The following is a 23,640-nucleotide window of genomic DNA, read 5'->3' on the forward strand; positions in this document are numbered from 1 at the left end:
GCACCACGTAGCAGCAGCGCTCATAGTCTAATCCCACCCGGGACTACAAAACCCCTTCGCACCCGCTCCCAGGGTCCCAGGGGCGGGGCTTGCCGGCTGCCCCGCAGGCCTCCTCCGCCCGCCTGGCCGCCACCGCCAGGGGTCGCGCGCCGAACTCCGGCACCGGCCGGCCAGGCAGCGGGCTCACGGAGCTCCGAGCGCCGACTTGGGGCCGCGGCCCGGGGAGGTGGCCGGCGGGCCTGGCGGGAGGCGGGGACCGGGAGGCCTCGGCGGAGACGGAGGGCGCTGCCCGGGCGGACGGCGGGAGGGGGCGCTGCGGGGCCGGCCCGGGCGCGGCGCGGCGCGGAGGAAGTGCCGTCTTCGCTGCCTCGGCCGCCTCAGGCGCCTCAGGCGCGCCGCGGGTCGCCTCAGCCGCGCGGGCCGCGATGTCTTCCCGGCCGGGGCGTGACGACGCGCGAGCCGGAGGCGCGCGGCGGCCGCGGGAGTCGGCCGAGCAGGAGCTGCAGCGGCGCCGAGAGCAGAAGCGGCGGCGGCACGACGCGCAACAGCTGCAGCAGCTCAAGCACCTGGAGTCCTTGTGAGTCCGCGCCGCCCGCGCTCCTCCGCGAGGCGTGCGGTCGGGGTGGCGCGGGGGCGCGTGAGGCTGGGTCCCCGGGGGACCCGGTCGCGGGCAGCGGGACCCCGGCCAAGCCGACCGCCAGTTCCGGCCCCGCGCGGCGCGGCCATCCGACTTCCAGTGGCGCCTCCGCGGGGAGGGAAGGGCCGTTCCCCCCGCGCGCCGAGCGGCCGGGACCGGCAGGGGAAGCGCGAGCTCTAGTCCCCCGCGCGAGGTCGGCGTGCGGCCGGGGCTCGGCGGGGCGGGTGCGGCGGATCCGGCGGCACTTAGTAAGCGCTCGGGCGCGATTTGGGGACTGAACGCGCGGCCAAGTGCAGTGAGCGCTGCGGTCGTGCCCTTTCACGGTGTCGGTTCAGAGGGCCCCCGGTGGACCGGGTCAAATCCGCATTCTCTTCATCTGCTGCGAAGGAGGGACGAGAACCAGCCGTCCTGTACCGTTCGTGCGGCCCGGAGGGGAGGGCCGGAGAATGGGGTGACGGACTGTCCCTGAAGATTCCGAACTTGGCTGTCAGGTGGAAGAGCGTGGAGACTTGTTCTCTTTAGTCCTGAGGATTTTGAGCAGCATGAAGGGTGGGGGCTACGAAGAGGCCGGTTCCAGCTGAGCAGAAAGAATGAGGACCGGGGTCTCCCGTTCCTGCTGGTCAGCGTGGCCTGACTTCAAGAGGCCCCGTGCAAGGCCAGCTCCGGCGGGTTCGAGGAGAGTGCCCATGGCTGTGGGAGAAGGGCAGGTTGTAGAGGAGATGGAAACATCAGGCGGGAGGTGCATTTATGGCCTTTCGGTGCTTTTCTGTGATTGTCACTCTGTAATGAGCTCCAGAAGGCAAACGTAAGTTTGCTGTTCCCTGGGTTATTCAATAAATGACACGTTTTTCTTTCAGGCACTTCTGTTACCTGTACTAAGATGATCATGTAAAGAAAAGTCTTCAAAGGAGTCAAATCCTTTGTAATTAACCTGGGAGCTTTGACACAAAATGCATTGCATTATTGGAGGCTGGCCAGCTGTTTTCATCGTGACCCTTGAGCTGAATTTCACCTTAGTAAGGCAGTGTTTGCAGGGTACAGGCCCTGTATTGTTAGCAGGTACAGTCCTGGCCTCTTCTTGCCCTCAGTGGCCCTGTCCTGTGCACCGCAGATTTTCAAAATCCTTTGCCTAGAATAAGCTTGAGTTTAGCAGGGCTAAGTTAAACATTGTCTTTAACTGTGGGATACCAGATCCTGGTTAACACCATACATTTATTTTGTAACTCACAAAGCACCCGTAGACATTGGAGAGACTATAATCTCCTTTTGCAGATGAGGAAATGCAGGTTCAGGAGTTAAGTAACCTGATCAAGGATACACTGACCTGTAAACTAGCAAAACCAAAGAGAAACCCAGGCATCTGATACCCAGATTGGTTGGATTTTTCCACTTCAGGGATTTAAACCTTCTGGACTGTTGCCGTATTTGGTTTGGCTAGTTTAGAGACTTGTTTGCTTTTAAGTCAAAATGTTTAGAGTAATACTTTAATTTAAACATCACATAGTACTAAAAGACTGAATTCAAGAAATAGTGGTTTGCATCCCTGTTCTGTAGTCACCCACACATTCCCAGCACCAAGGTTTCAACAAGGAAACTTAGTTTTTTCTTCTGGGACTTAACTAATTTCTCAATGATATGCTTATACTGCCCTTTTAGATTGAACAATAGACATTACCTATAAACCTAATGTCACATAAATGAGGGTTTAGTTCTCTTTCCCTACCCTTCTTGCATCCATCCTTCCAATATAGTTTCATTATAATTTTTGTTCAATCAGTATTGGTTCAGTTGGTATTAGCATTATTATAACTATTCAGTATTGTCCACTTGTTTTTTAATTTTTTTATGTTTATTTTTGAGAGTGAGAGAGCACGAGCGGGGGAGGGGCAGAGAGAGAGGGAGACACAGAATCCCAAGCAGGCTCCAGGCTCTGAGCTGACAGCACAGAGCCGGACACGGAGCTCTAAATCATGAACCATGAAATCATGACCTGAGCTGAAGTATGAAGCTTAACTGACCAAGCCACCCAGGCACCCCAATATTGTTTACTTTTGAGCCAAATGGTATTCTGTGATTTCTTTAGCTCTCTAGTACAACTGTATTTTTTAACTAATTAGAGCCTCAATTATTTTCATTTGCTTGATTTCTTATTCTCGCCTGCTAATTTTATTCCAAAGGCTATAAAGCTGAAGGTACTTTTTCTCCATGCTCCTATATATCGGACAATCTGATATGGTTTATCAGGTTTATTTTTAAAACCTAAAATCTTCCTTCTACTTTCCTCCAGTACACTCTGGTTGCTTTCTAGACCTGGTGTACAACTGCCCTCATCAGTCTCCTGTCTTGGATCCCATTCCTGGACCCCATGTCTTCCTCTTTCTTTAGCTCATTTTGTTGAAATACATTATATAACTTCCTACAAAAAGTGCATTAGGGGTAAATATGTTGAGTCTTTACATATCTGAAAATGTCTTTATGCTACCCTCAAACATGATAGGTAGTTTGGCTAGGTATAGAATTCTAGGCTAGAAAAATTTTCACTTGGTTTCAAAGGTGATATGCTACCATTTCCTAGCTCCCAGTATTGCTGAGAAATTTGATGTCACTCTGATTCCCTTTCTTTTATAAGGAACTTGTTCTACCTCCCCCACCTTTGCAAGCTTTAAAGAATTCTTTATTTCTAGTATTTTGCTGTTTCATGATGTGAAATTTTTCTCACTGGATTTCAGATTTTTTTTTCTAGATACTTTGTGGGTGTTTAATATACATACGTAAACTCTGTTTTAATTTCCTTACCACCATTTTGTTTTTTCTTACTCAGACTTCTGTGATCCTCTTTTCACTCTTATTTTCTGTCTTTTCATCCTATAAGATTTATCTTCCTATCCTTCCACCATTGCACTTTTTTTTAAGTTTCAATTTTTAACTTTAAAGAACTTATCCTGAGAATTCTATTTTTCATAGCATCCTGTTGTTTGATCAGTAACAAATCTGTCATCTTTGAGGATACTCATTTTTGTTTGTTTTCTTCTCCTTTTGTCTGTGTCTTCTTTGCCTTTTCCTGTGATTTTTTCACTTAGAGGTTTTTTCCTAATGTGTAGGGATCCTTGGATCTCCCCCATTAAGAGTGAGGCATTATAAAGCTCTTTTGAAAGGAGCAGTTGAGAGAGAGGGAGAATGCAAAGGTGCTGGTTTACTGACTGGTAAGTCTCACCATAGGGATATCAGACTGTGATCTGCCTTTTACATGGGGAGACACCCACGTATCAGGAGGTAGAGGGTTTCTGAGGCCTGTTCAGCTTGTCCAAAGAACCCTTCATTCTCAGGCTTGGGTGCCAGAAATATGCCTGCCTGCAAGTGTCCTGAATTGGAATGGAGAAGGAGGGGGCTTTGATTCCAGAGTTCATTTTTCATCTAGTGCTCACCCTCACTCCCATTCTGAGCTATGCCAGTGTTCTCATCTGGGCCTCTCCAGTTAAGTTTCACAGGGGACTACACCTGCAGTCTCTCTCAAGGGTGAGGGCACACAGAGTCTCCTGCTGTGGGGCACGAGAACACTGGTGGTTTCAACCACTCAGTGTTCATATTCCTAACCCTTGTCTTCCAAAGCTTATAACTTCTTCCAGCTAAAGAAGTCAGTCCCTTTTTTCCACTTTCCATGGTCTTCCCACCTTTGTCTCAAAATTGTTCAATGCTAGTATCCTCTCAAGATTTTTTTGTGGCTGCTTACCTTTTTTATTTATTTACTGTCATGTTTTTAAAAGAGTGCAGAGGGGCGCCTGGGTGGCTCAGTCGGTTAAGTGTCTGACTTTGGCTCAGGTCATGATCTTGCAATCTGTGAGTTCAAGCCCTGTGTCAGGCTCTGTGCTGACAGCTCAGAGCCTGGAGCCTGTTTCAGATTCTGTGTCTCCCTCTCTCTCTGACCCTCCGCCATTCATACTCTGTCTCTCTCTGTCTCAAAAATGAATAAACGTTAATAAATTTAATAAATAAATAAATTAATTAATTAATTAAAAAAGAGTGTGGAAAAGGAAGGCAAACAAGCAAGTTGGCTGGCCAGCCACATTAAATGGGAAGCTCCATAGTGGTTTTTTACAAATTGAATTCAAATTCGTTTACCCCCTGGTATTCCCTCTTTAGTTCCCTTTCCACTCCTCTAATCAGTTTCTTACACTTGACCTTACCTTTTTTTACCCTTTCACCAAACCTGCCAGGACCCCGAGGGCATTTGAGTCTTCCACCCTGTGCTCTAATCCATGCTCCAGCTGTATTACTCAAGTGTCCGTTGTCTGCTGGACATAACAGAATAGAGATTCTGTAGGTATATGGTAGTTTCATTTCTGCCTTCCACACCATAGGAACAAGCTGTGGGAACACCTGGAATTGAGTATGCTTACATGAAGGACTCTTCCAAAAGAAATCCTATGCCAGCACTCAGAAATACAAGACTATTTTTAAGTACTTGGCAAAATAAAGATTTCTTTCTCCATACCCAGTTGGGAAGATGAAGTTTTTCCTCTCTTATCTAAATTTAGCCTTCACACTGCTCAGAGAAACTTATTACAATCTGAATGATATAATAGCAAGGCTTCACAGATGGTACAAAATAATGGGCCTCCACCAACTTTTTTTTTTTTTCCTCAGGATTAACTATAAAGAGTGCAGACTTCTTAACTGTTACAGCACAGAAGCCAACCTACACAATAAACACACTCCTATTCCAGGTCTGGTTTTTTGTTTGTTTGTTAAGTAATATCTACACCCAACGTGGAGCTTAGGGCTAAAACTCACAATCCCAAGATCAAGAGTCATATGCTTATTGACTGAGCTAGTCAGATGCCCCCACATCTGTTATTTTTAAATATTACTTTAGATTTTGAGAAACATTGTGTTTTTTTAATTTTTTTATTTAAAAAAATTTTTTTTAATCTTTATTTATTTTTGAGAGAGAAAGACAGAGTGCAAGTGGGGGAGGAACAGAGAGAGGGAGATACAGAATCCAAAGCAGGCTCCAGGATCCGAGCTGTCAGCATAGAGCCTGACGTGGGGCTCGAACTCACCACAAGATCATGACCTGAGCCAAAGTCGGACGCTTAACCCACCAAGCCACCCAGGTGCCCCAGAAATATTGTTTTAACGTGTTACATAAAATAATGAATTGTGCAGCCCTAGGAAAAAACATCAACCACATTCCTTTAAATTTGGAGAAACAGTTGTAAAGTGGACTTTTTAAGACTACTTTTTTGGTGTAGTGTTCAACTGTTGGAATCATTGAAGGGAAATGTTGCTAATAACAGATTGCAAAATGTGTAGTCAGTTTCATCACACTCCTTTTCCACTTATGCAAAAGCATTTACATATTTTCCAGGAATGTGGATTTTACTTTGGCCATCTGTTATTTGTACACCTCCTATGGCAAAAGAAAATATTGTTGGATTACTGGGTATTTATGTAAATGTTACCTCCTCCCTTCCAAGCTCCCTTAAGTCCCAATCCATAAGGGATAGATAGCATTAATGTTTCTAATGAATGGCTGCTGATGGGACTGTATCACCTGCTTAATTCAGGCAAATTTCCATTATTCTTGCTAAGAGAAGCCTGGGCATATGACATGTCACAGCTTTCCACCAGAAAATATTTTTAAGTATTTGCTCTGGAAATACCATATCTAAAAAGTTAATTCTGTTTATACCCAGTCATTTACCATGTAATCTTCAGGGACTAAGTCCTCCTCTGAGTCCTCTAAGTCCTCCCTTTAGAAAAGCTTTGGGTTAATGATGGTGAGGATGAGAGCAGAGAAGCCTCCATCCCAATCTTATTTGGAAGCATCCAGAGATGAAGTCAAAAGGAAGTTTTCCTTGCTATAACAATTCATGGCATTTCTCATTCTTAATCTGCTGCGAAGGAAAAAACATTCCCGTTTTCCTTTTATACATTCATATTACACTCACAGCACTAGTCTGTGTGGGAGTTTTCCAACACCACCAAGAAATTCTCCTATTCTCAGAGGACACCAAGTAAATGTCTTATAAATTTAATTCAGACACTGCCTACCTGGAGTCAGCATCAGAACCCCCAGGTTAAGGGTTCAGTCTCACAAGACTGCTCCCTTCCACACACTTTAGATGCCACTCATAAGTCGAGGTTGCTACTAACCCATCGGCTGTGAAGCGGAGGTTCCCCCAACACCCTCCTCCGGTTTGGTTAATTTGCTAGAGCAGTTCTTAGCACTCAGGAATACACTGCCTTTACTCGATTACTGATTTATCATAAAAGGTTATAACTCAGGAGCAGCTAGATGGAACAGATACCTAGGGTAAGGTGTATGGAAAGGGGCATGGAGCTTCCATGTCCTCTCCAGGTACACCCCACCTCCATGTGTTAAACCTTGAAGCTCTCTGAACTCCATTATTGGGGGGTTTTATAGAAACTTCATAACATAGGCATGATTGTTTAATCAATGGCCATTGGTGATTAATTCAGTCTCCCTAGAGGTAAGGCTGAAAGTTCCAATTCTCTAATCACAGAATCCATTCCCCTGGCAACCAGTCCTCATCTTTAGGAGCTTTGTCACCTCCGTTAATATAAACAGTTTGGTTGAAAGGGGCTTGTTATGACTAACAAAAGAAACTTTTCACCTTTATAGTTTTGGACCTATTTCAGGAACTAGGAACAAAACTAAACATAAGATGCTCCTATAACCTTTATATAGGAAATTACAAGTCTTATTATAAGTCATAATATAACATCCACCACAGTTGTTTTCTTTCACATCTTAAGAGAAGGGACAAAGAAAAAGCATTTCACTTTTCCCTTGGTCAATTCTCCCTAACCCCTGTAACCTCTGATATTCACCCTGTTCTGAAGGATCTTTATTTTTTCTTAATGTTTTATTTATTTTTGAGAGAGAGCGAGCGAGTGAGCACACGTGGGGGAGGGGCAGAGAGAGAGAGGGAGACACAGAATCCAAAGCAGGCTCCAGGCTCTGAGCTGTCAGCACAGAGCCTGACACGGGGCTCAAACTCAAAAATCATGAAATCATGACCTGAGCTGAAATCAGACACTTAACTGACTGAGCCACTCAGGTGCCCCTGTTCTGAAGGATCTTTAAAGTTGGTGCATAAGAAGAGGGTCAGGATAAAGAAAACATTAAATCATTAAGTGTTTCTATACTTTGCAGCCATTCTGAAGTATTAAAATGAGTCCTTCCCTGGAGATTTACAACATTAATGTACAGATCTGAGCTAAAATCTTTATGTATTACTCCTTATAGAAGAGGTACAAATCCCTTTAAGAGCTTGAGATGCTCTTTGAGTACACAGACACCCAGCCTCAGAATTTGCTTCCTCTTTCTCAGGCTTCTGGGTCTTCTCAGTTCAGCCCCTGGCCAGAAATAAGGAGGGCCTCCCCAGTCCATGCAGCTGAGCACAGGCAGGGTACGTTTTCCACTGGTGATTCCTGGTCTGCAAACCAGATGATGAAAGCTTATCCTTACTAAAATCCATGATTAAAAACCCTATAGCTCTGTTTCCCATTAACTTGGTATATATGTCAGGGCGTGGCTCAAATGTTGCCTTGTAGCTTGACATTTCCCCTCACAAACTCCTTAGAATTATCTGCCTCCACATGGATGTTCCTAGCATCAACAACCAAGCGCGTATACATTTAATATCTGCACACACTCAACCCGATCCCTGCCTCAGAGAGAGTGTGAGGTCATTGTCCTTGTTACTACCTCCCACAGCCTCATGGTATTTTGCTTTGGGGAGGAGAGTGTTGTCAAAACCTAGGGAAGTATGGTATGTAAATTTTACCACAAATAAGGATAAATAAGCAATGTGGGGGGAAATTTTTAGGGAAAACTGGATTCACAATAGTATCTATGCCTAAATCAAATTGTACTGAAGCTCTGAATTTAAAGTGTTACTGGAGTCTTCTGTTTTCCAGTGATAAACATGGTGCTAGACTGATTAGTGGATTCAGTTAAACATGTACTGATAGTTATATACAGGTGAGCACATGGACTCAGGGCTGTGTGCCCTTGCACAATTTATTTAACCCAGGAACAGTTATTAATACAGGAGATACACTGCTGGCCCAGAACAGTGGCTGCAACTCAGTGAAAGAATGCCGAATGTCACGAGGTCTGGATGATTGTCCCAATTCAGCTGTTTACTGCTTAGTGTTCAGTTGTTGGAATCAATGAGGGAAAATGTTGGAATTGATACTGAAAAAACTGAGGGTCAGAGTCCCTGGCCTGCCCTTTTCTTATGTGATTTTATCAAGATAGTGTAATAACTATAATAAGGCATATTTTATGAGCCTCACAGGACATGACGATAGACTTGGCTGAATGCTGATGTACCACCTGCATGGGGAAAAGGCAGTGATCCCTGAAGCCAGATATGGAAGAGGAGTCTCTGAGTCTCATGGCTTTAGAAACTACTCGACAATGAAAAAGAATGAAATCTTGCCATTCGTAACAACGTGGATGAAACTGAAGGCTGTTATACTAAGTGAAATAAGTCCATCAGAAAAAGATAGATGTTTTCACTCATATGTGGAATTTGAGAAACTTGACAGAAGACCATAGGGGAAAGGAAGGAAAAATAAGTTACAGAGAGGGAAGCAAACCATAAGAGATTCTTAAATACAGAGAACTGAGGGATCATGGGGGTGGGAGGTTGGGGTGGGGGCAGGGAAAATGGGAGGTGGGCATTGAGGAAGGCACTTGTTGGGATGAGCACTGGGTATTGTATGTAAGTGATAAATCACGGGAATCTACTCCCGAAGCCAAGACTACATTGTAAATTAGCTAACTTGACAATAAATTATTTTTAAAAAGAAAGGCAGTAAACCCAGCTGGGGATGCTGTCTGGGAAGTCCACTGTCAGGTTGATGCCCACCTCCACTTAGAAGCAGCTGGCAAATCCTTACAAAGCTACAGATCTACACAAAGATGTGAAGTCTGGCTTGGGATGGCCAGGTTTCTCTACTGGTCCACATCTTGGTCTTTGTGATGCGAGTGCTCTATCTAGTCTTGACCTGCCTCATGAGACTGCTGAGAGCAACTTGCTTTCAACAGAAGGAGCCACCACTGCAAAGTGCCTTTTACATACATGCTGTGACATATTCACCCATGAGGAAATGGAGGCTCTGAAGGGTTAAATAACTTGTCCCAAAGTACACAGCAGTGAGAATGAGTCCATTCAAACCAAAATTTTTTTTACCTGTATTAAAGAATAAAAATTCATCCTAGTAAATTTGAAAATCTAATTTGTTTTATTAATTGATTCATGAATCCAGCAGCATCTCACCTAGCAAGTAGAGAGGTGCTCCAAAGAGTTGTACAAAACAGAACATTTCTATAAGTAGGTTGGTGAATGAAGTTATTAGCAAAAGAAAAGAAACTATTGTTCCAGGCAAAGTCACTTTGCCTTAGTTGGAAGAGCAGGGAGTTTTATCCTGCAAATTACCTCATCTTTCTCTTGGGGGGTAGGAGGGCCCATATGACAGATTAGTTTATTGGTACTGATCAGAAAATTACTGCTGAAGGTGAAGACTACATTTATGGGTGAGGTTGAAACTGTAACTAGAGTCTGTATTAAGGCCCAGTTTGGTGACCTGGCCTAACTGGCTCCATTTTGGGCCTGTGGTTTTCTTTTAACACCTCCAAAGGCCACTCACACTGATCTTGAACTAAAAAATGTTCTACCTGCAATGTGGGGGTTTTCTACTCAAAAAAACCAAACCTCTCCATCAAGACAGTTGCACAGTTATACAGAGAATCAAGTAACAAAAATAATATAATTTAGTAATGAGTTTGATGTTCTTTACTCAAGGGAAATAAATCCATGGATTGAGTACCGTGCCTCATTCTTCCTAGGGATTTTGGGCAAAAGCAAGTTTTCTATGCCCTTAGTTCTCTCTTCTGATACTTAGCATCATGCCTGGCATAATTGTTGACTGGCTACTTTTGCAAGGAGTAAGTTTTTAAGTTGAACCTTCAATATTGCCTGATAGTTAAGTTTAGTTTCACCTATTTTACCCGTTCTTTTTTGTTAGGAGGAAAATACCAAGTTGAATAGAGCTAGAGTCAAGACTTAATTCGTGGGAAAAAATTACAGAAATAACACTATAACTTTAAAACAAAAATGCTGCCTATATAACTCTATAGCAGAAGGGAGCTGCTAATAGCATATTTTTGGCCCTTTTTTCTTTCATATCTCAAATTACCTTTGGATTTTCCTTCAGAGGCTAATTTTTCCTTGGTTTATGCCAGCATAGGTATAAGGAAAATGCCATTAATTTCATTTTTCTTTTGTAATGAAAAACGTTGAGTTGATATATTTGCATATAAATACATGTAATGAAAACTAAAGGTCCCTCCCTCAGGTACTCTTCCAGAGGTATGCTATTCATAACAAGGCATATCTGTGTTTATATGTATGTACATATAGTCTCCTTTTCCCCATATATACACATGGAAGCACACCAAATACTTTACCCTACTCATTTTTTTTATTAACTTAAACTGTTTGCAGTATTGTCCTACATTCCTTTTGGGATAGTCGATATCTATTTGACTATTAGATAAATGATTTACCATTTTAACATTTATTAATGTTTTCCTGGTGCTAAAAGTAAGACATTTCACTATACAAAATTCAGAAAATTAATCATCTCTGAACCCACTACCTGTGTGCAGCAGTTTTGGGACTCCCACATTTCCAAACTTTTAGGGTCAAAACACAATTTTGATTGATTGATTGATTGCATAAGCTGCGGGGAGAGGGGCAGAGGGAGAGAGAGAGTCTTAAGCAGGCTCCATGCTCAGTGTAGAGCCCAACATGGGGCTCGATTCCACTGCCCAGGGATCATGACCTGAGCTAAAATCAAGAGTCAGACACTCAACCGACTAAGCCACTCAGACACCTCTCAAATCACAACTTTAAACAGCCTATTGCCCAGATGCCCTCTCAAAATATTATTTATAGAGTCATTGACAAGACCTAAGATGTTCAGTTGTCCCACATGATTTTCCAGTTGCTGCTTTTTTGTAGAGGGAAGGGGGTGTGTCCAGTGTGTTTGATAGCCAGTTGTGTGACAGTACTTAAAAATCAACGTGATTACACCTAAAAATAATAATATTATATGCCAATTGTATCTCAATCTAAAAAATAATTGTTTAAATGAACACAAGCATTTGGTGCTGATTTTCCAGATTTGGAATCCAGAACCCTTTTAGGGCACTTCAGCAGAGTGATAGGAAGTGAAAATGAGTTGGGAGCATAGACATGATGCGTATGTACCCTTAGGACCCTTGGGAGTCTGTGAGCTCCAAGGGAACGTACATTCCCACACATCATACATCTGCTTGCTCTAGCATCATTCAGTAAAGAATGTCGTCCAGGCACCATGCAGGGGTCCTACACCCCGAGTCCAGTGAGGTCAGTATGGGCACAGAGGGCTGTCAGAACTGAGGAATGGATGGTTCACTCTGCGGGCAGGGTGAGTGGGCAGGATTTGAACTGAGAGCTGCGGGGATATGGGAAAGGAAGCCTCTAGGACAGATCACCATCGCCTCCATCCCCTGCAACAGGCCCTTCCCTCCAGTTTTGTTCCTGCCCCCCTGCACTGCCTCCATCCAGGTTAGAACAGATTCCTCAGCCTTCCCCACATGAGCCTCCATGCTGAGTAAGTGGAAGTTATGGTAGGTAAATAACCTGACAACCGTGACAGTCTGGAAGCATGATTAGCTCTTAGGTCTTCCCACACATTTCACCTGCAATCTCTTGCTTTCTCTTCTTCGAAAATAAATTCATTGTGCTCAGACACCAAGTTACCATTTCAGTGAATTTTAGTTCTAGATCTCTGCAGGATGTGGTGTAGCATCAGTTTACTTATATAAGATCTCTGACTGCTGGGCGTATTTTACTAACTGCTTTAGATCTAATGCAGTTTTAAGGTTTTACTAAAGATATTCTTTTCATTTTGACCTCTAGTTGCTTTTTGCTCATTAAAACGTATTGTGTTCCTGTTAACATGATTGACAGCAGTTTTTCTTTTCCTTTCTAGTTATGAAAAACCTCCTCCTGGGCTTATCAAGGTCAGTGTGAAGTTTGTACCTTTGGTTATTCTCTCAGACATATTTGACTCAGTGCTCAGACTCAGTAACTTGTTATGAAAAACTGTTATATAAGGTTTGGAACATCTTTTCTCATAACCCTGCTTCTCCCTGCAGATGCCAGTCAGTCCATACACTTTGGGCTTTGTGTCTCCAGCCTGTGTCTTTGTAGAAATGTAATCAACCGTGTGACTGTTCCCTAAGAAACGGTGGCAGGCCCACGTGTTCCTCAGTAATCGGTCCCCTTCTCTGTCTCCTGCTGTGGCTGCATCTTCTCACCGCTCTGCTCCATCTCTGACTCACTCACTGCTGGTTTCCTGAGCGTCATCAGAGACTACTGTCTCTGAGGAGACTGGAAGCTCCTCTAGTCCAGCCCCTGGTGCGAGACTTAGAGGACTCATTAGAGGCCAGAGCAACTTTCTGCTTGCTCCCTTTCAATGAAAAGATTTTTAGAAAACCTTCTTTCATTATAAATTTAATATTCACATGAACTGAAAAAAATCAGAAGGTAAAAAAATATAAATATAACACCTGAATTGTGTACTGAAGTTATTTGGTGATGAGAGCACATGTCAAATACAGCATGTATGAGATTGTAAAACATGACAAGTGATCTCCATGGTATAATAATTTTTTAAATTTTAACAGGTTATTTTTATTATTTCAGGAAATATTTTTAATTCTACACTTTGTCTCATTCCACAAGGCTTTTAAGTTAGCAGAAAAGTTTGTAATCTTAGAATCTAATTTTTGTGATCTAGAGTCAGAATTTGGAGCTCAAAGCATTCCTATGTGAACAATAACTAGTAATATTTCTCTAAGAATAGCTATATCATTTTCATGATATAATTCTTCTAGTATGTTTATTTCTGGTTTTTCTGTCAGGTATAATTTGTCTTTCTTTCTAGTACTGGAGAGGGTAACAGGATGACATGGGCATGTCCAGCCCATGTGAAAGCCAGGCAGTGCTGTGTTCTGAAGCAGGTAGGAGAGAATTCCAGTGCTCTTTTGCCACGTCGTGTACATGTTGTTTCCTTTTTTAGGAAGATGAGACTAAGCCGGAAGACTGTATACCAGATGTACCAGGCAACGAACATGCCAGGGAATTTCTGGCTCATGCACCAACTAAAGGACTTTGGATGCCACTCGGGAAAGAAGTCAAAGTTATGCAGTGTGAGTATGGGAGAGTTTCAGGTAACACTCCTCAGCACACAAAAGTTATATATTACGACTTACAAAGCTTGTTTACTTTTTTTTTTTTTTTTTTCCCTCACCGAGCCCTGTTTAGCCAAGGCATGATCTCCGTTTCATAGTTAAGGAAGCCGAGCTGTGTATATTAGTGAGTGTCTGAGTTAAGAGGCAGAGCATGGCTTTGACTCCAGGGCTTCTGACTCCTAAGGGCAGTGGTTGCCCACAGGACCGTAGCTGCCTTTGGAGTACACTCCTTGGTAATATTCAAGTAACAGAAAGGATATTCCGTTGTAGAAATGTCACAAGGGACAAGGGATGCATTGGAGGGCACGTCCCTTTGGGTCTTGCCTCAGTGATTTGCCCCCTTCTCCCCCCAATCAGTGGTGTTAAGGTTTCATCCATGTGACCTGAGAGGAGCTATGGCCACGGGGTCGGGGGGGGGGGGGAGGGGGGGGGGGGGGAGTGGTCCAGAGCAGGAGTGCTGTGTGTGCACGCCCCCACCCCACCGGAGCCGCAACACCTTCATCCAGCTTAAGTGGTATTTGGTATTTGAAGAATGGGTACTGCTGCCGTTTAAAGACGTTTGTTTGTACAAAGATTCTTCATGTACATGATTAAAAATAGCAGTTCCTAGGGGCGCCTGGGTGGCTCAGTTTGTTAAGCGTCCGACTTCAGCTCAGGTCATGATGGTCCGTGAGTTCAAGCTCTGTGTCGGGCTCTGGGCTGACAGCTCAGAGCCTGGAGCCTGCTTCGGATTCTGGGTCTCCCTCTCTCTCTGACCCTCCCCCGTTCATGCTCTGTCTCTCTCTGTTTCAAAAATAAACATTAAAAAAAATTTTTTTTAAACATTTAAAAAAATAAAAATAGAGAAAACTGTTTGAATACAACAAATATCTTAAAAAAAAAAAAAATAGCAATAGCAGTTCCTAGTTCCTTGCCCCATTCACCTCACCCTAAAGGTAACCTTGTAAACCTCTTTTAAGATTATTTGGGGGGGCGCCTGGCTGGCTTAGTCAAAGGAGCATGTGACTCTTGATCTCAGGGTTGTGAGTTTGAGATCCACATGGGGTGTAGATTACTTAAATAAAATTTAAATATTTTCAAGTTTATCTCTATGTATCTAAATTAAATGATTATATTCCTGCCTTTTGATTTTTCAGGTTTCTTCATTATTTGTTGACTTCTTACTACAGAAGAATTGTTTTGTTTTGAGAGAGGGGGCACAAGTGAGTGAGGGGGCAGAAGAGAGAGGGAGAGAAAGTGGGGCTCACCCAAAGTGGGGCTAGAGCTCACCCGATGAGCTTCCTAGATTGATTTTCTAATTTCTAATCTTTCCTGTCCTATTTTTTTTTTCTGCTTTCTAGACTATTTCATCAACATATCTTCCAGTCCTTCAGTTAAGATTTTTATTTCAATTCCAAAAGCTGTGATTTTCTTCTATGATTTTTTTAATTCTGTTGTTGCAATATGTTCTCTAAGGATATTAATTTTTTCTTCTCGTTATGTTTTTATTTCTTCTAAATTTGTCTTTTCTATTTTTTTTTTTTAACGTTTATTTATTTTTGAGACAGAGAGAGACAAAGCATGAACGGGGGAGGGTCAGAGAGAGGGAGACACAGAATCTGAAACAGGCTCCAGGCTCTGAGCTGTCAGCACAGAGCCTGACGCGGGACTGGAACTCACGGACCGCGAGATCATGACCTGAGCCGAAGTCGGCCGCTTAACTGACTGAGCCACCCAGGCGCCCCAGTGTTGATTCCTTCTGAAGGCTGTGAGAAAAGGATCTGTCCCAGGCCTAGGGATCTAAAGATCCTATCTCGCAATGAGGTCATATTCTGAAGTACAAGCGGTTAGAACATTCAACATAATGGGGGGACAGGGTGGAGGGAGCAATACCGTTCAAGCCATAACACACTATTAAAACAAAATCACACTTTGCTTTTAGCACAGGATTGCTTAGTAACTACTTGGCTCATTTGTGTTTGTTCGTTTGTTTACATTTTATTTTATATTTAAGAGAGAGAGACAGAGCATGAGCAGGGGAGGGGCAGAGAGACAGAGACAGAATCTGAAGCAGGCTCCAGGCTCCAAGCTATCAGCACAGAGCCTGACTCGGAGCTCAAATTCATGAGCAGTGAGATCATGACCTGAGCCGAAGTCAGACGCTTAACCGACTGAGCCACCCAGGCGCCCCTACTTGGCTCATTTCTAAAACCCAAGATTAAAGAAAGGATGCTTGAGGAAGCAATTGTTTTCTCTCAGTTTTCTGGTATCTTACATGGTTCATCCACTAATTGCATTAGCTTTGGAAATTGGAATCTAATGAAAAATATCTTTAGTATGATCTACTGATACTTTATCTTAATTAGGTAAAACTGCTTTATCTTACAGAAATATATCCCTTTTCTTTCTTTTAGGTTGGCGTTGTAAACGGTACGGTCACCGAACAGGCGACAAAGAATGCCCTTTCTTTATCAAAGGCAACCAAAAGTTAGAACAGTTCAGAGTAGTAAGTAAAACTCTTGAGTTTCAATTTACATTTACCAGAGATGGGGAATGTCAAGAGACTCAGGCAGTTACCAGTGAACTGGAGGTTAACATAAAATATATTCCCAGAGCCTTTTGGCTAAAATATGTAGTGTTAACTACATCTCTGTTAAACTGAATTTGTGTGATAGATTAGTTCATTAACAAAAACTTAACTTTTGTTAAAGCGTTACTTGCTTATGCCTTGGGAACACTGATTTCTTTTTCCAAAAGACACTGTTATGTATTCAGTCACTTTTTACTTATTATATTTAAAAAATCTTGTTTCATAACTAAAATCATCATTCTAGTTTCCCAGTCTTTGTCTAAAGATTAAATATCTTTCTATTATAAAGTAGAAGTGTGTTTATAAATGATATATCCTCTTTTTTTTTTTAATTTTTTTTTTTCAACGTTTATTTATTTTTGGGACAGAGAGAGACAGAGCATGAACGGGGGAGGGGCAGAGAGAAAGGGAGGCACAGAATCGGAAACAGGCTCCAGGCTCTGAGCCATCAGCCCAGAGCCTGACGCGGGGCTCGAACTCACGGACCGCGAGATCGTGACCTGGCTGAAGTCGGATGCTTAACCGACTGCGCCACCCAGGCGCCCCTGATATATCCTCTTTACATAACAGTAAAGTAAATCTGTCGTTTCCCCACTTTATTTTACACTCACCTCCAACGATTAATTCACCAGTCAGTTTCAGTCAATTCAGCTGTGCTGTTATCAGATAGATTGGGATTATCTCCATATATCAAACTAGGGTCCACAAACATTTGCCAGGGATTTTAAGACATTTAAAAATTGTGCTTTCATTTAAAAAAATTGAAGAAAATATTCTGGATAAATCAACGCTACCTAGAATGACAATTTTTACAATTCCTATAACATAAATTGGTCATAACTCTCAAAAAATGAACAAATTCATTTATTTTTAATTCAGAAACCCAAATTCTAAGGATAGATCCTAAGGGTATAACAAAAATCAATATATACAAATTTTTATTAAAGTATAAGAGATTATTTAGAATTATTTATATGACTGAAAAATAGACTAAAGAAAAATAGGAAACAACTGCAGTGGCCAGCACATCAACATAAGTACTGTAACATAGAAGTCATATAGCTTTTAAGAATCATGTTTTAGAAATATGTGTAGTATCATAGGAATATGCTCATGAAGACATAAGTGAGAAAGAGGTGCCTGGCTGGCCCAGTTGGAAGAGCGTGCAACTCTTGATCTTAGAGTTGTAGGTTTGAGTCCCACGTTGGGTGTAAAGATTACTTAAAAATAAAATCTTAGTGAAAAAGAGAATAGAGTTGTATATATAATATGATTATAATTTTTTGTAAATTATGAATGATGACTGGAACAACCACATTAAAATGTTAGCAGTGGATATCTCTGGATGGTACAAATATAGACATTTTTAGCTTCTTTTTTATCTTAAATATGTAAAACTTTTACTAGATATTTTTAAAGATATTTGACATACCACAAAGTTCAGTCTATGTGTAGTCATATTCTAAGCAAGTACTTTTTAATTACACAAATGTTACAAGAATACATTTGCTTTAACTAAATTGACATTTTACATTAAGGCTTTTCACAATTGATTTTTCAAAAGCAATATTGCGTCTCTACAGAGTGAATATGCATTAAGTAGCTTGATAAGTATACTTCTACAGTTCTTTTTGGGCATATACATATGTTTTTGTGCACCTATAAATGAATCATTCTTATGTATCGTTTTCCAACTTATTTTAATATCTCTTGATCATCTGTCCTCATAGAATTACCTCAATACTTCTAACCTTGAGTAATATTTAATAATGAATCTTTCATGGTTTATATCCTTAAAAAGGCTATTCAGATTATATTTTATCAAATTGTATTTGTATAATTGAAAAATCTTTTTTGTAACTTCCACAAGTTTGAAGTGATGATGACCCTTAAGAAGGATTAGAAAATTTTAAATATAAAATTACACCAAACAGGAAAAAAAAAACTGGTTTCAGTGAAATATGAATTTAATTTTACTTTAACTAACAGTCCACAAAGCCCTAATCCAACCTTACCCTTCTCTAATCCTCAAGGCACATGAAGATCCTATGTATGATATCATACGAGAGAATAAAAGACATGAAAAGGACATAAGGTGAGGTGGTCCTGGTGATAACAATACCCTCTTACATAAAGTTGGAAACACCCATTCTGGTATTAGATGAGTGGTTTGGTAAATATGGTACTTTAATGTAGTTGTGATATATGTGGAAGGCAGGAGAAATCACTGGAAAGGCCAGTGTGTGGGGAATGAGCAGGCCAGCCTTGTTCTATCTGGGTTGGCTTAAAGCAGTGGGCTTGGCCCAGCCTGCTCATATACCACTGATAGTTGATGTTGGCAACCAACCATAGCTTAGTTTATCTTCTCCAGTGTCTTTAAGGATTTGAGCTATTGTTAAAAATGATCCTTAGACATGAACAAAGATAGGGGGAAGAAACAGGAGAGTTTGTTTTTCCCAAAATTGGTGATGCCGAGTAATAATTGTTTTGAGGAGGTAGATTACTTGAGCAGTTGGGGGCAGTAAGTAAAGTAGGCATCTGTTAGAAGTTCTGTGGTAAGGACTCGAGAAACATGCAGAAATATTTAGGACAATGAAAAGAACACAGAATGGCTCATATACTGGTTACAGTCCTGTCAAACAGGCATGGACATGGACAAGAATGGGGAAGACATGCACAAATAAGTACCGTCTTTCGCAAGGTGGTTATTCATGACAATTTTTACCCTCACTGCTGCTCTCACATCATCTTTATCTAGAGTTTTTTTAAGTTAAATATGGTTCTTTGGTCAAACTTCTGTTTAGGATACAGCAGTTAAAACAGTTACTGGAGGATTCCACCTCCGATGAAGATGGCAGCAGCTCCAGCTCCTCAGAATGTAAAGAGAAACACAAGAAAAAGAAGAAGAAAGAAAAGCATAAGAAAAGGAAAAAAGAAAAGAAGAAGAAGAAAAAACGAAAGCATAAGTCTTCCAAGTCGAATGAGAGTTCAGACTCGGACTAAGACTTGACCTGTTCCATGTTCTCCTCTCAAAAATCAGACACTGTGGCCCCAGGCCAGAGGGTGTGGAATCGGGGAGGACTTGGAGACCCCAAGAGAGCAGGGCATTCGGTGTCACATGTGTGAATTCTCACCTGCCTTCCAGCGAAGACGTGACCCCCGGAGGGTGAGTTGTGTCTTCCCTGGTGCTGGCTCTGGACAGCGACTGATTTCAGGCAGGAAGGCATTGTTCATTGTCTTCCTCCCACTGATCCCTGCAGTTTGTGATTCCTTCCAGCTGCCTCTGCCAGGGGGGTGAGACTGAGGGAATGAGTCTCTGAGGAAGCTCCAGGTGCTGCTGCAGCCTTCCCCTCCCCCCGGGAGTGTTCCCAGAATTCCCAGAGACTCCAGCGTGGCTTTTCTCTGTTGTCGAGGATAATAAAAGCTCATTATTTATTTTTTAAATGTAGTAACTTTTTATTTCTTAATAATGCATTCATGTGCTCCAAATTTAAAAGGTACATAAGGTTTTTAATCATGGAAATTCTTCCTTCTTTTCTCCCCCAGCTACCCATTTCCCTTCCCCAAAGGGAACAGTTTTACAAGGTGCTTGTTTAGTCTTCCAGAAGTATTTTATATATCACAAATATAGGGCTTTTTTTTTTTTTATTAAATTTTTTTTTTCAACGTTTTTATTTATTTATGGGACAGACAGAGCATGAACGGGGGAGGGGCAGAGAGAGAGGGAGACACAGAATCGGAAACAGGCTCCAGGCTCCGAGCCATCAGCCCAGAGCCTGACGCGGGGCTCGAACTCACAGACCATGAGATCGTGACCTGGCTGAAGTCAGATGCTTAACCGACTGCGCCACCCAGGCGCCCCATAGGGCTTTTTTTTTTTACACGAATGACATACACACTCATCTGTATATTGGTTTTTTTTTAACAGTATAAAACAGATTATTTTAATCTGTTTAATCTCTTTTGGCATTGCTGCACCAAAAGGTATGTGTATAATCATCTGAGATGGTTTGTTAATTGATGAGGAAGGGTTCCTTGTAACAGCAATGAAAAATCTTGCGTGGCTACATTGTATTTCACGTGTTTAAATCTTACTGAGTCCCAAGATTTTTCCCAGAGTCATTGAATCAGAAAATTTTTAAGAATACAGGGGAATTATTATATGGGGTCAGCTACTCACATCCCAAAATACATCCCACACTTCCTTCATCTTCCTGTTGGTTAAGCACAACCTACCTGTGCTCCTCTATCTTTGTGCCATAGCAAAAGCAGCTCAGCCCATCATGGTGGTGCCTGCAGCCAAGGGAGAGTAAATCTTGTTTTTTACTGAGCCATATGGAGATAGAGCTTGCTCACAGGCATCCCTCCCTCTTCAGCAGGGGCTGTTGCGTTTTTCAGGGCCCCAGTAACTCTTCTCCCATTTCTGAGTCTTTCCCTGGAGGTTGAGAACAGCCAATCCAGTCCCAGAATGGACCCATTTCCTACTCATCAATAAATGCTCCCAATCTTGGCCTTGGAATAGTAGTACCTCAATAACACATTGGTCCAGATTAGAATCAGCCAGCTAAGGCTTGTTATTTCTGAAAATTCTAAGGCCAGTTAATTCAGGCATCCTTTACATTTATCCTTGGCATCCTAGGTCAGCATGCAGAACATAGGCCATTTGTCCTCTCCCATATATCTCGGTGTTTCCTACCAGTCTCATACTCTTCTTCTAGGAATTTCTTACTGTCCCTCTGGAATCCTATTCACAATAAAAGCACTTTTTTTTTTAAATTTTTTTTTTTAACGTTTATTTATTTTTGAGACAGAGAGAGACAGAGCATGAACGGGGGCGGGGCAGAGAGAGAGGGACACACAGAATCTGAAACAGGCTCCAGGCTCTGAGCAGTCAGCACAGAGCCCGACGCGGGGCTTGAACTCACGGACCACGAGATCATGACCTGAGCTGAAGTCGGACGCTTAACCGACTGAGCCACCCAGGCGCCCCTAAAAGCACTCTTAATATGAAAGACTACATCAATGATTCTCAAGCCTTGGGGCATCAATACCTACTGCAGGGCTTGTTAAAACACAGATTCCTGTGCTCCCAGACTTCCAGAGTTTCTAATTCAGTAGGTTTGTGGTTAACCTGGGAATTTTCCTAATAAGACCCCTAATGATGCTAACACTGTTGGTCTGAGAACCACACTTAGGGAACCACTGCTCTGTATCTTTAACCTCTTAATGAAACCTTCCTCCACTTCTTGCTATAACTGGAAGTCAGGCCATCTCCTACAACCCTTGCAAGGTAACTACCGTCCCTACTCCTTCACTCTGGTTTTGTCTGTCTTTTGTTTCTGGCCTAGATCCCAGAGTCCATCACTTAAGCCTGTCATCTCCCTTGACCTGTGGTCCTTTTGCCCAGCTTTCTCAGAAAGACCACAAACCTCTTCTGCATCTATACCCAGACTACTAGAGAAAAATCACACAGCTCTGTAGATTGGTACCCCCACAAATTCATCATCTCCAAACTCAACTGAGCCCATAAAGCTGACCAGCAAGCAAAAATGTATTAGTCACCTACTCAAACCTTAATTTTCAAGCATCTACCTTCAAATGGAGCATTTTCCACTCATCCAGGAAAGCATTACAAGCCCTCAGACCTCCCTTCACCAAGACATCCTACAAATTCATCATAATAGTTGTGGCAGACAAAATTCTAAAATGGTCCCAACATTTCTCCCCACTGATATCTGTGACTGTTAATATGATGAATTCTACTTTCATGATTAGATTATTTTACAAGCACAAGGAAAGGGACATTATCTGTGTGCTCCTAAACAAATAACAGCCAGAGTTTCTCTGGCTGGTAGTAATATAGGAACTCAGATTCCATTCCTTCATACCATTGCTGATTTAAAGATGACAGGACTACAGTGGGCTATAAGGTGAGGAATGCAGTAGACACAAATTAGAGGCCCCTGACCAATACCAGCAAGGAGATGGGGAACTCTGTCCTACAGCCAAAGGAAAGAATCTTCACCCAGAGCCTCCAACCCTGCTGACATCTTGATTTTGGTTTTGTGGGACACTAAGCAGAAAACCCAGTGGAGTCTGCTCAGACTTATGATCTACAGAACTGTAAGATAATATATGTTTGAAGCCATTAAGTTTGTGGTAATTTGTTATCCAGCAATAGAAAATGAATACAGTGGTTTAAACAAGTTTCTCTTCTTGTCAGGCCAGCTTCCACCTGTGCTCTGGACCCCACCTCAGCCAGCAGTAGAGGGCAGTGATTAAGAGCATTGGCTCTCGATCCAGACTGCCTGGTTTTGAATCCCAGCTGTACCATATGTGAGCTATCCGACTATGCAAGTTGCCTGATCTCTCTGTGCTACCATTTCCTTGACAGATAATATATACCTCACAGAATCATCAAGAATTTACAACAGTTTGGAATATTTCAGTTGCTTAATGAATGTTAGTTGCTCCTGCTGCTACTTATGCTACGATCATTATCTGTTCCTGCTCCCTCTGGGATCTTCCTCCTTTCCCATCACTCTTGTCTTCAGACTCTTTCTTCCTTTCAACTGCTCTGTTGCCACCATCATTTAAAAGCTGTTTTAAAATTATAAAAGCAGGGGCGTCTGGCTGGCTCAGCCAGTAGAGCATGTGACTCTTGATGCCAGGGTCTTGAGCTCAAGCCCCAGGTTGGGCATGGAGTCTACTTAAAAAAATTTTTTTAATAAAATTATAAAAGTAATATATGTTCATAAAAAGTTCCCAATTCAGAGCCATTAGAGAGTAATAAGTGAAAGGAGGGTCTATCTACTTAAAATAGTTTGGTAGAGCCTTCAAGATCTTTTTAAAAATACACTACCAAACACAATCATACAGTTTTTTTTTTAATTAGTTTTATATAACTGAGTAACACTATGAACACCATTCTATGACCTCATCTCACTATATCCTGGCAGTCTTACTGCTTACTACAAGCTTTAAGTGGCCACAAAATTCCTGGTTGGAATGTGCCACATAACCATTTAACCATTCTTCTTTGTGCAGTACAGTTGTTCCCTATTTATCTTCTGTGATATGGTGATTTATGAG

The 23,640-nt window shown here is 42.2% G+C and overlaps 1 protein-coding gene across 2 annotated transcripts; it reads left to right on the forward strand.

Moving 5' to 3' along the window:
* Positions 1–317: 317 nt before the first annotated feature.
* Positions 318–19,992, forward strand: LOC147583140 (retinitis pigmentosa 9 protein-like). 2 transcript variants are annotated; one of them, XM_086693015.1, is made up of 6 exons: positions 318–577; positions 12,716–12,746; positions 13,808–13,937; positions 16,373–16,464; positions 18,582–18,643; positions 19,353–19,992. In XM_086693015.1, exons 1-6 carry the CDS (start codon positions 426–428, stop codon positions 19,549–19,551), a joined length of 666 nt encoding a protein of 221 aa, XP_086549141.1. In that variant the 5' UTR covers positions 318–425; the 3' UTR covers positions 19,552–19,992. The 2 variants fall into 2 exon arrangements, with proteins under 2 accessions (XP_086549141.1, XP_086549140.1); XM_086693014.1 differs by lacking the exon at positions 318–577 and adding an exon at positions 1,126–1,442.
* The last annotated feature ends 3,648 nt before the right edge of the window (positions 19,993–23,640 follow it).

This window comes from Puma concolor, chromosome A2 (assembly GCF_028749965.1).
Source record: "Puma concolor isolate L17-30 chromosome A2, mPumCon1.1.hap2, whole genome shotgun sequence".
Lineage (NCBI taxonomy): Eukaryota > Metazoa > Chordata > Mammalia > Carnivora > Felidae > Puma > Puma concolor.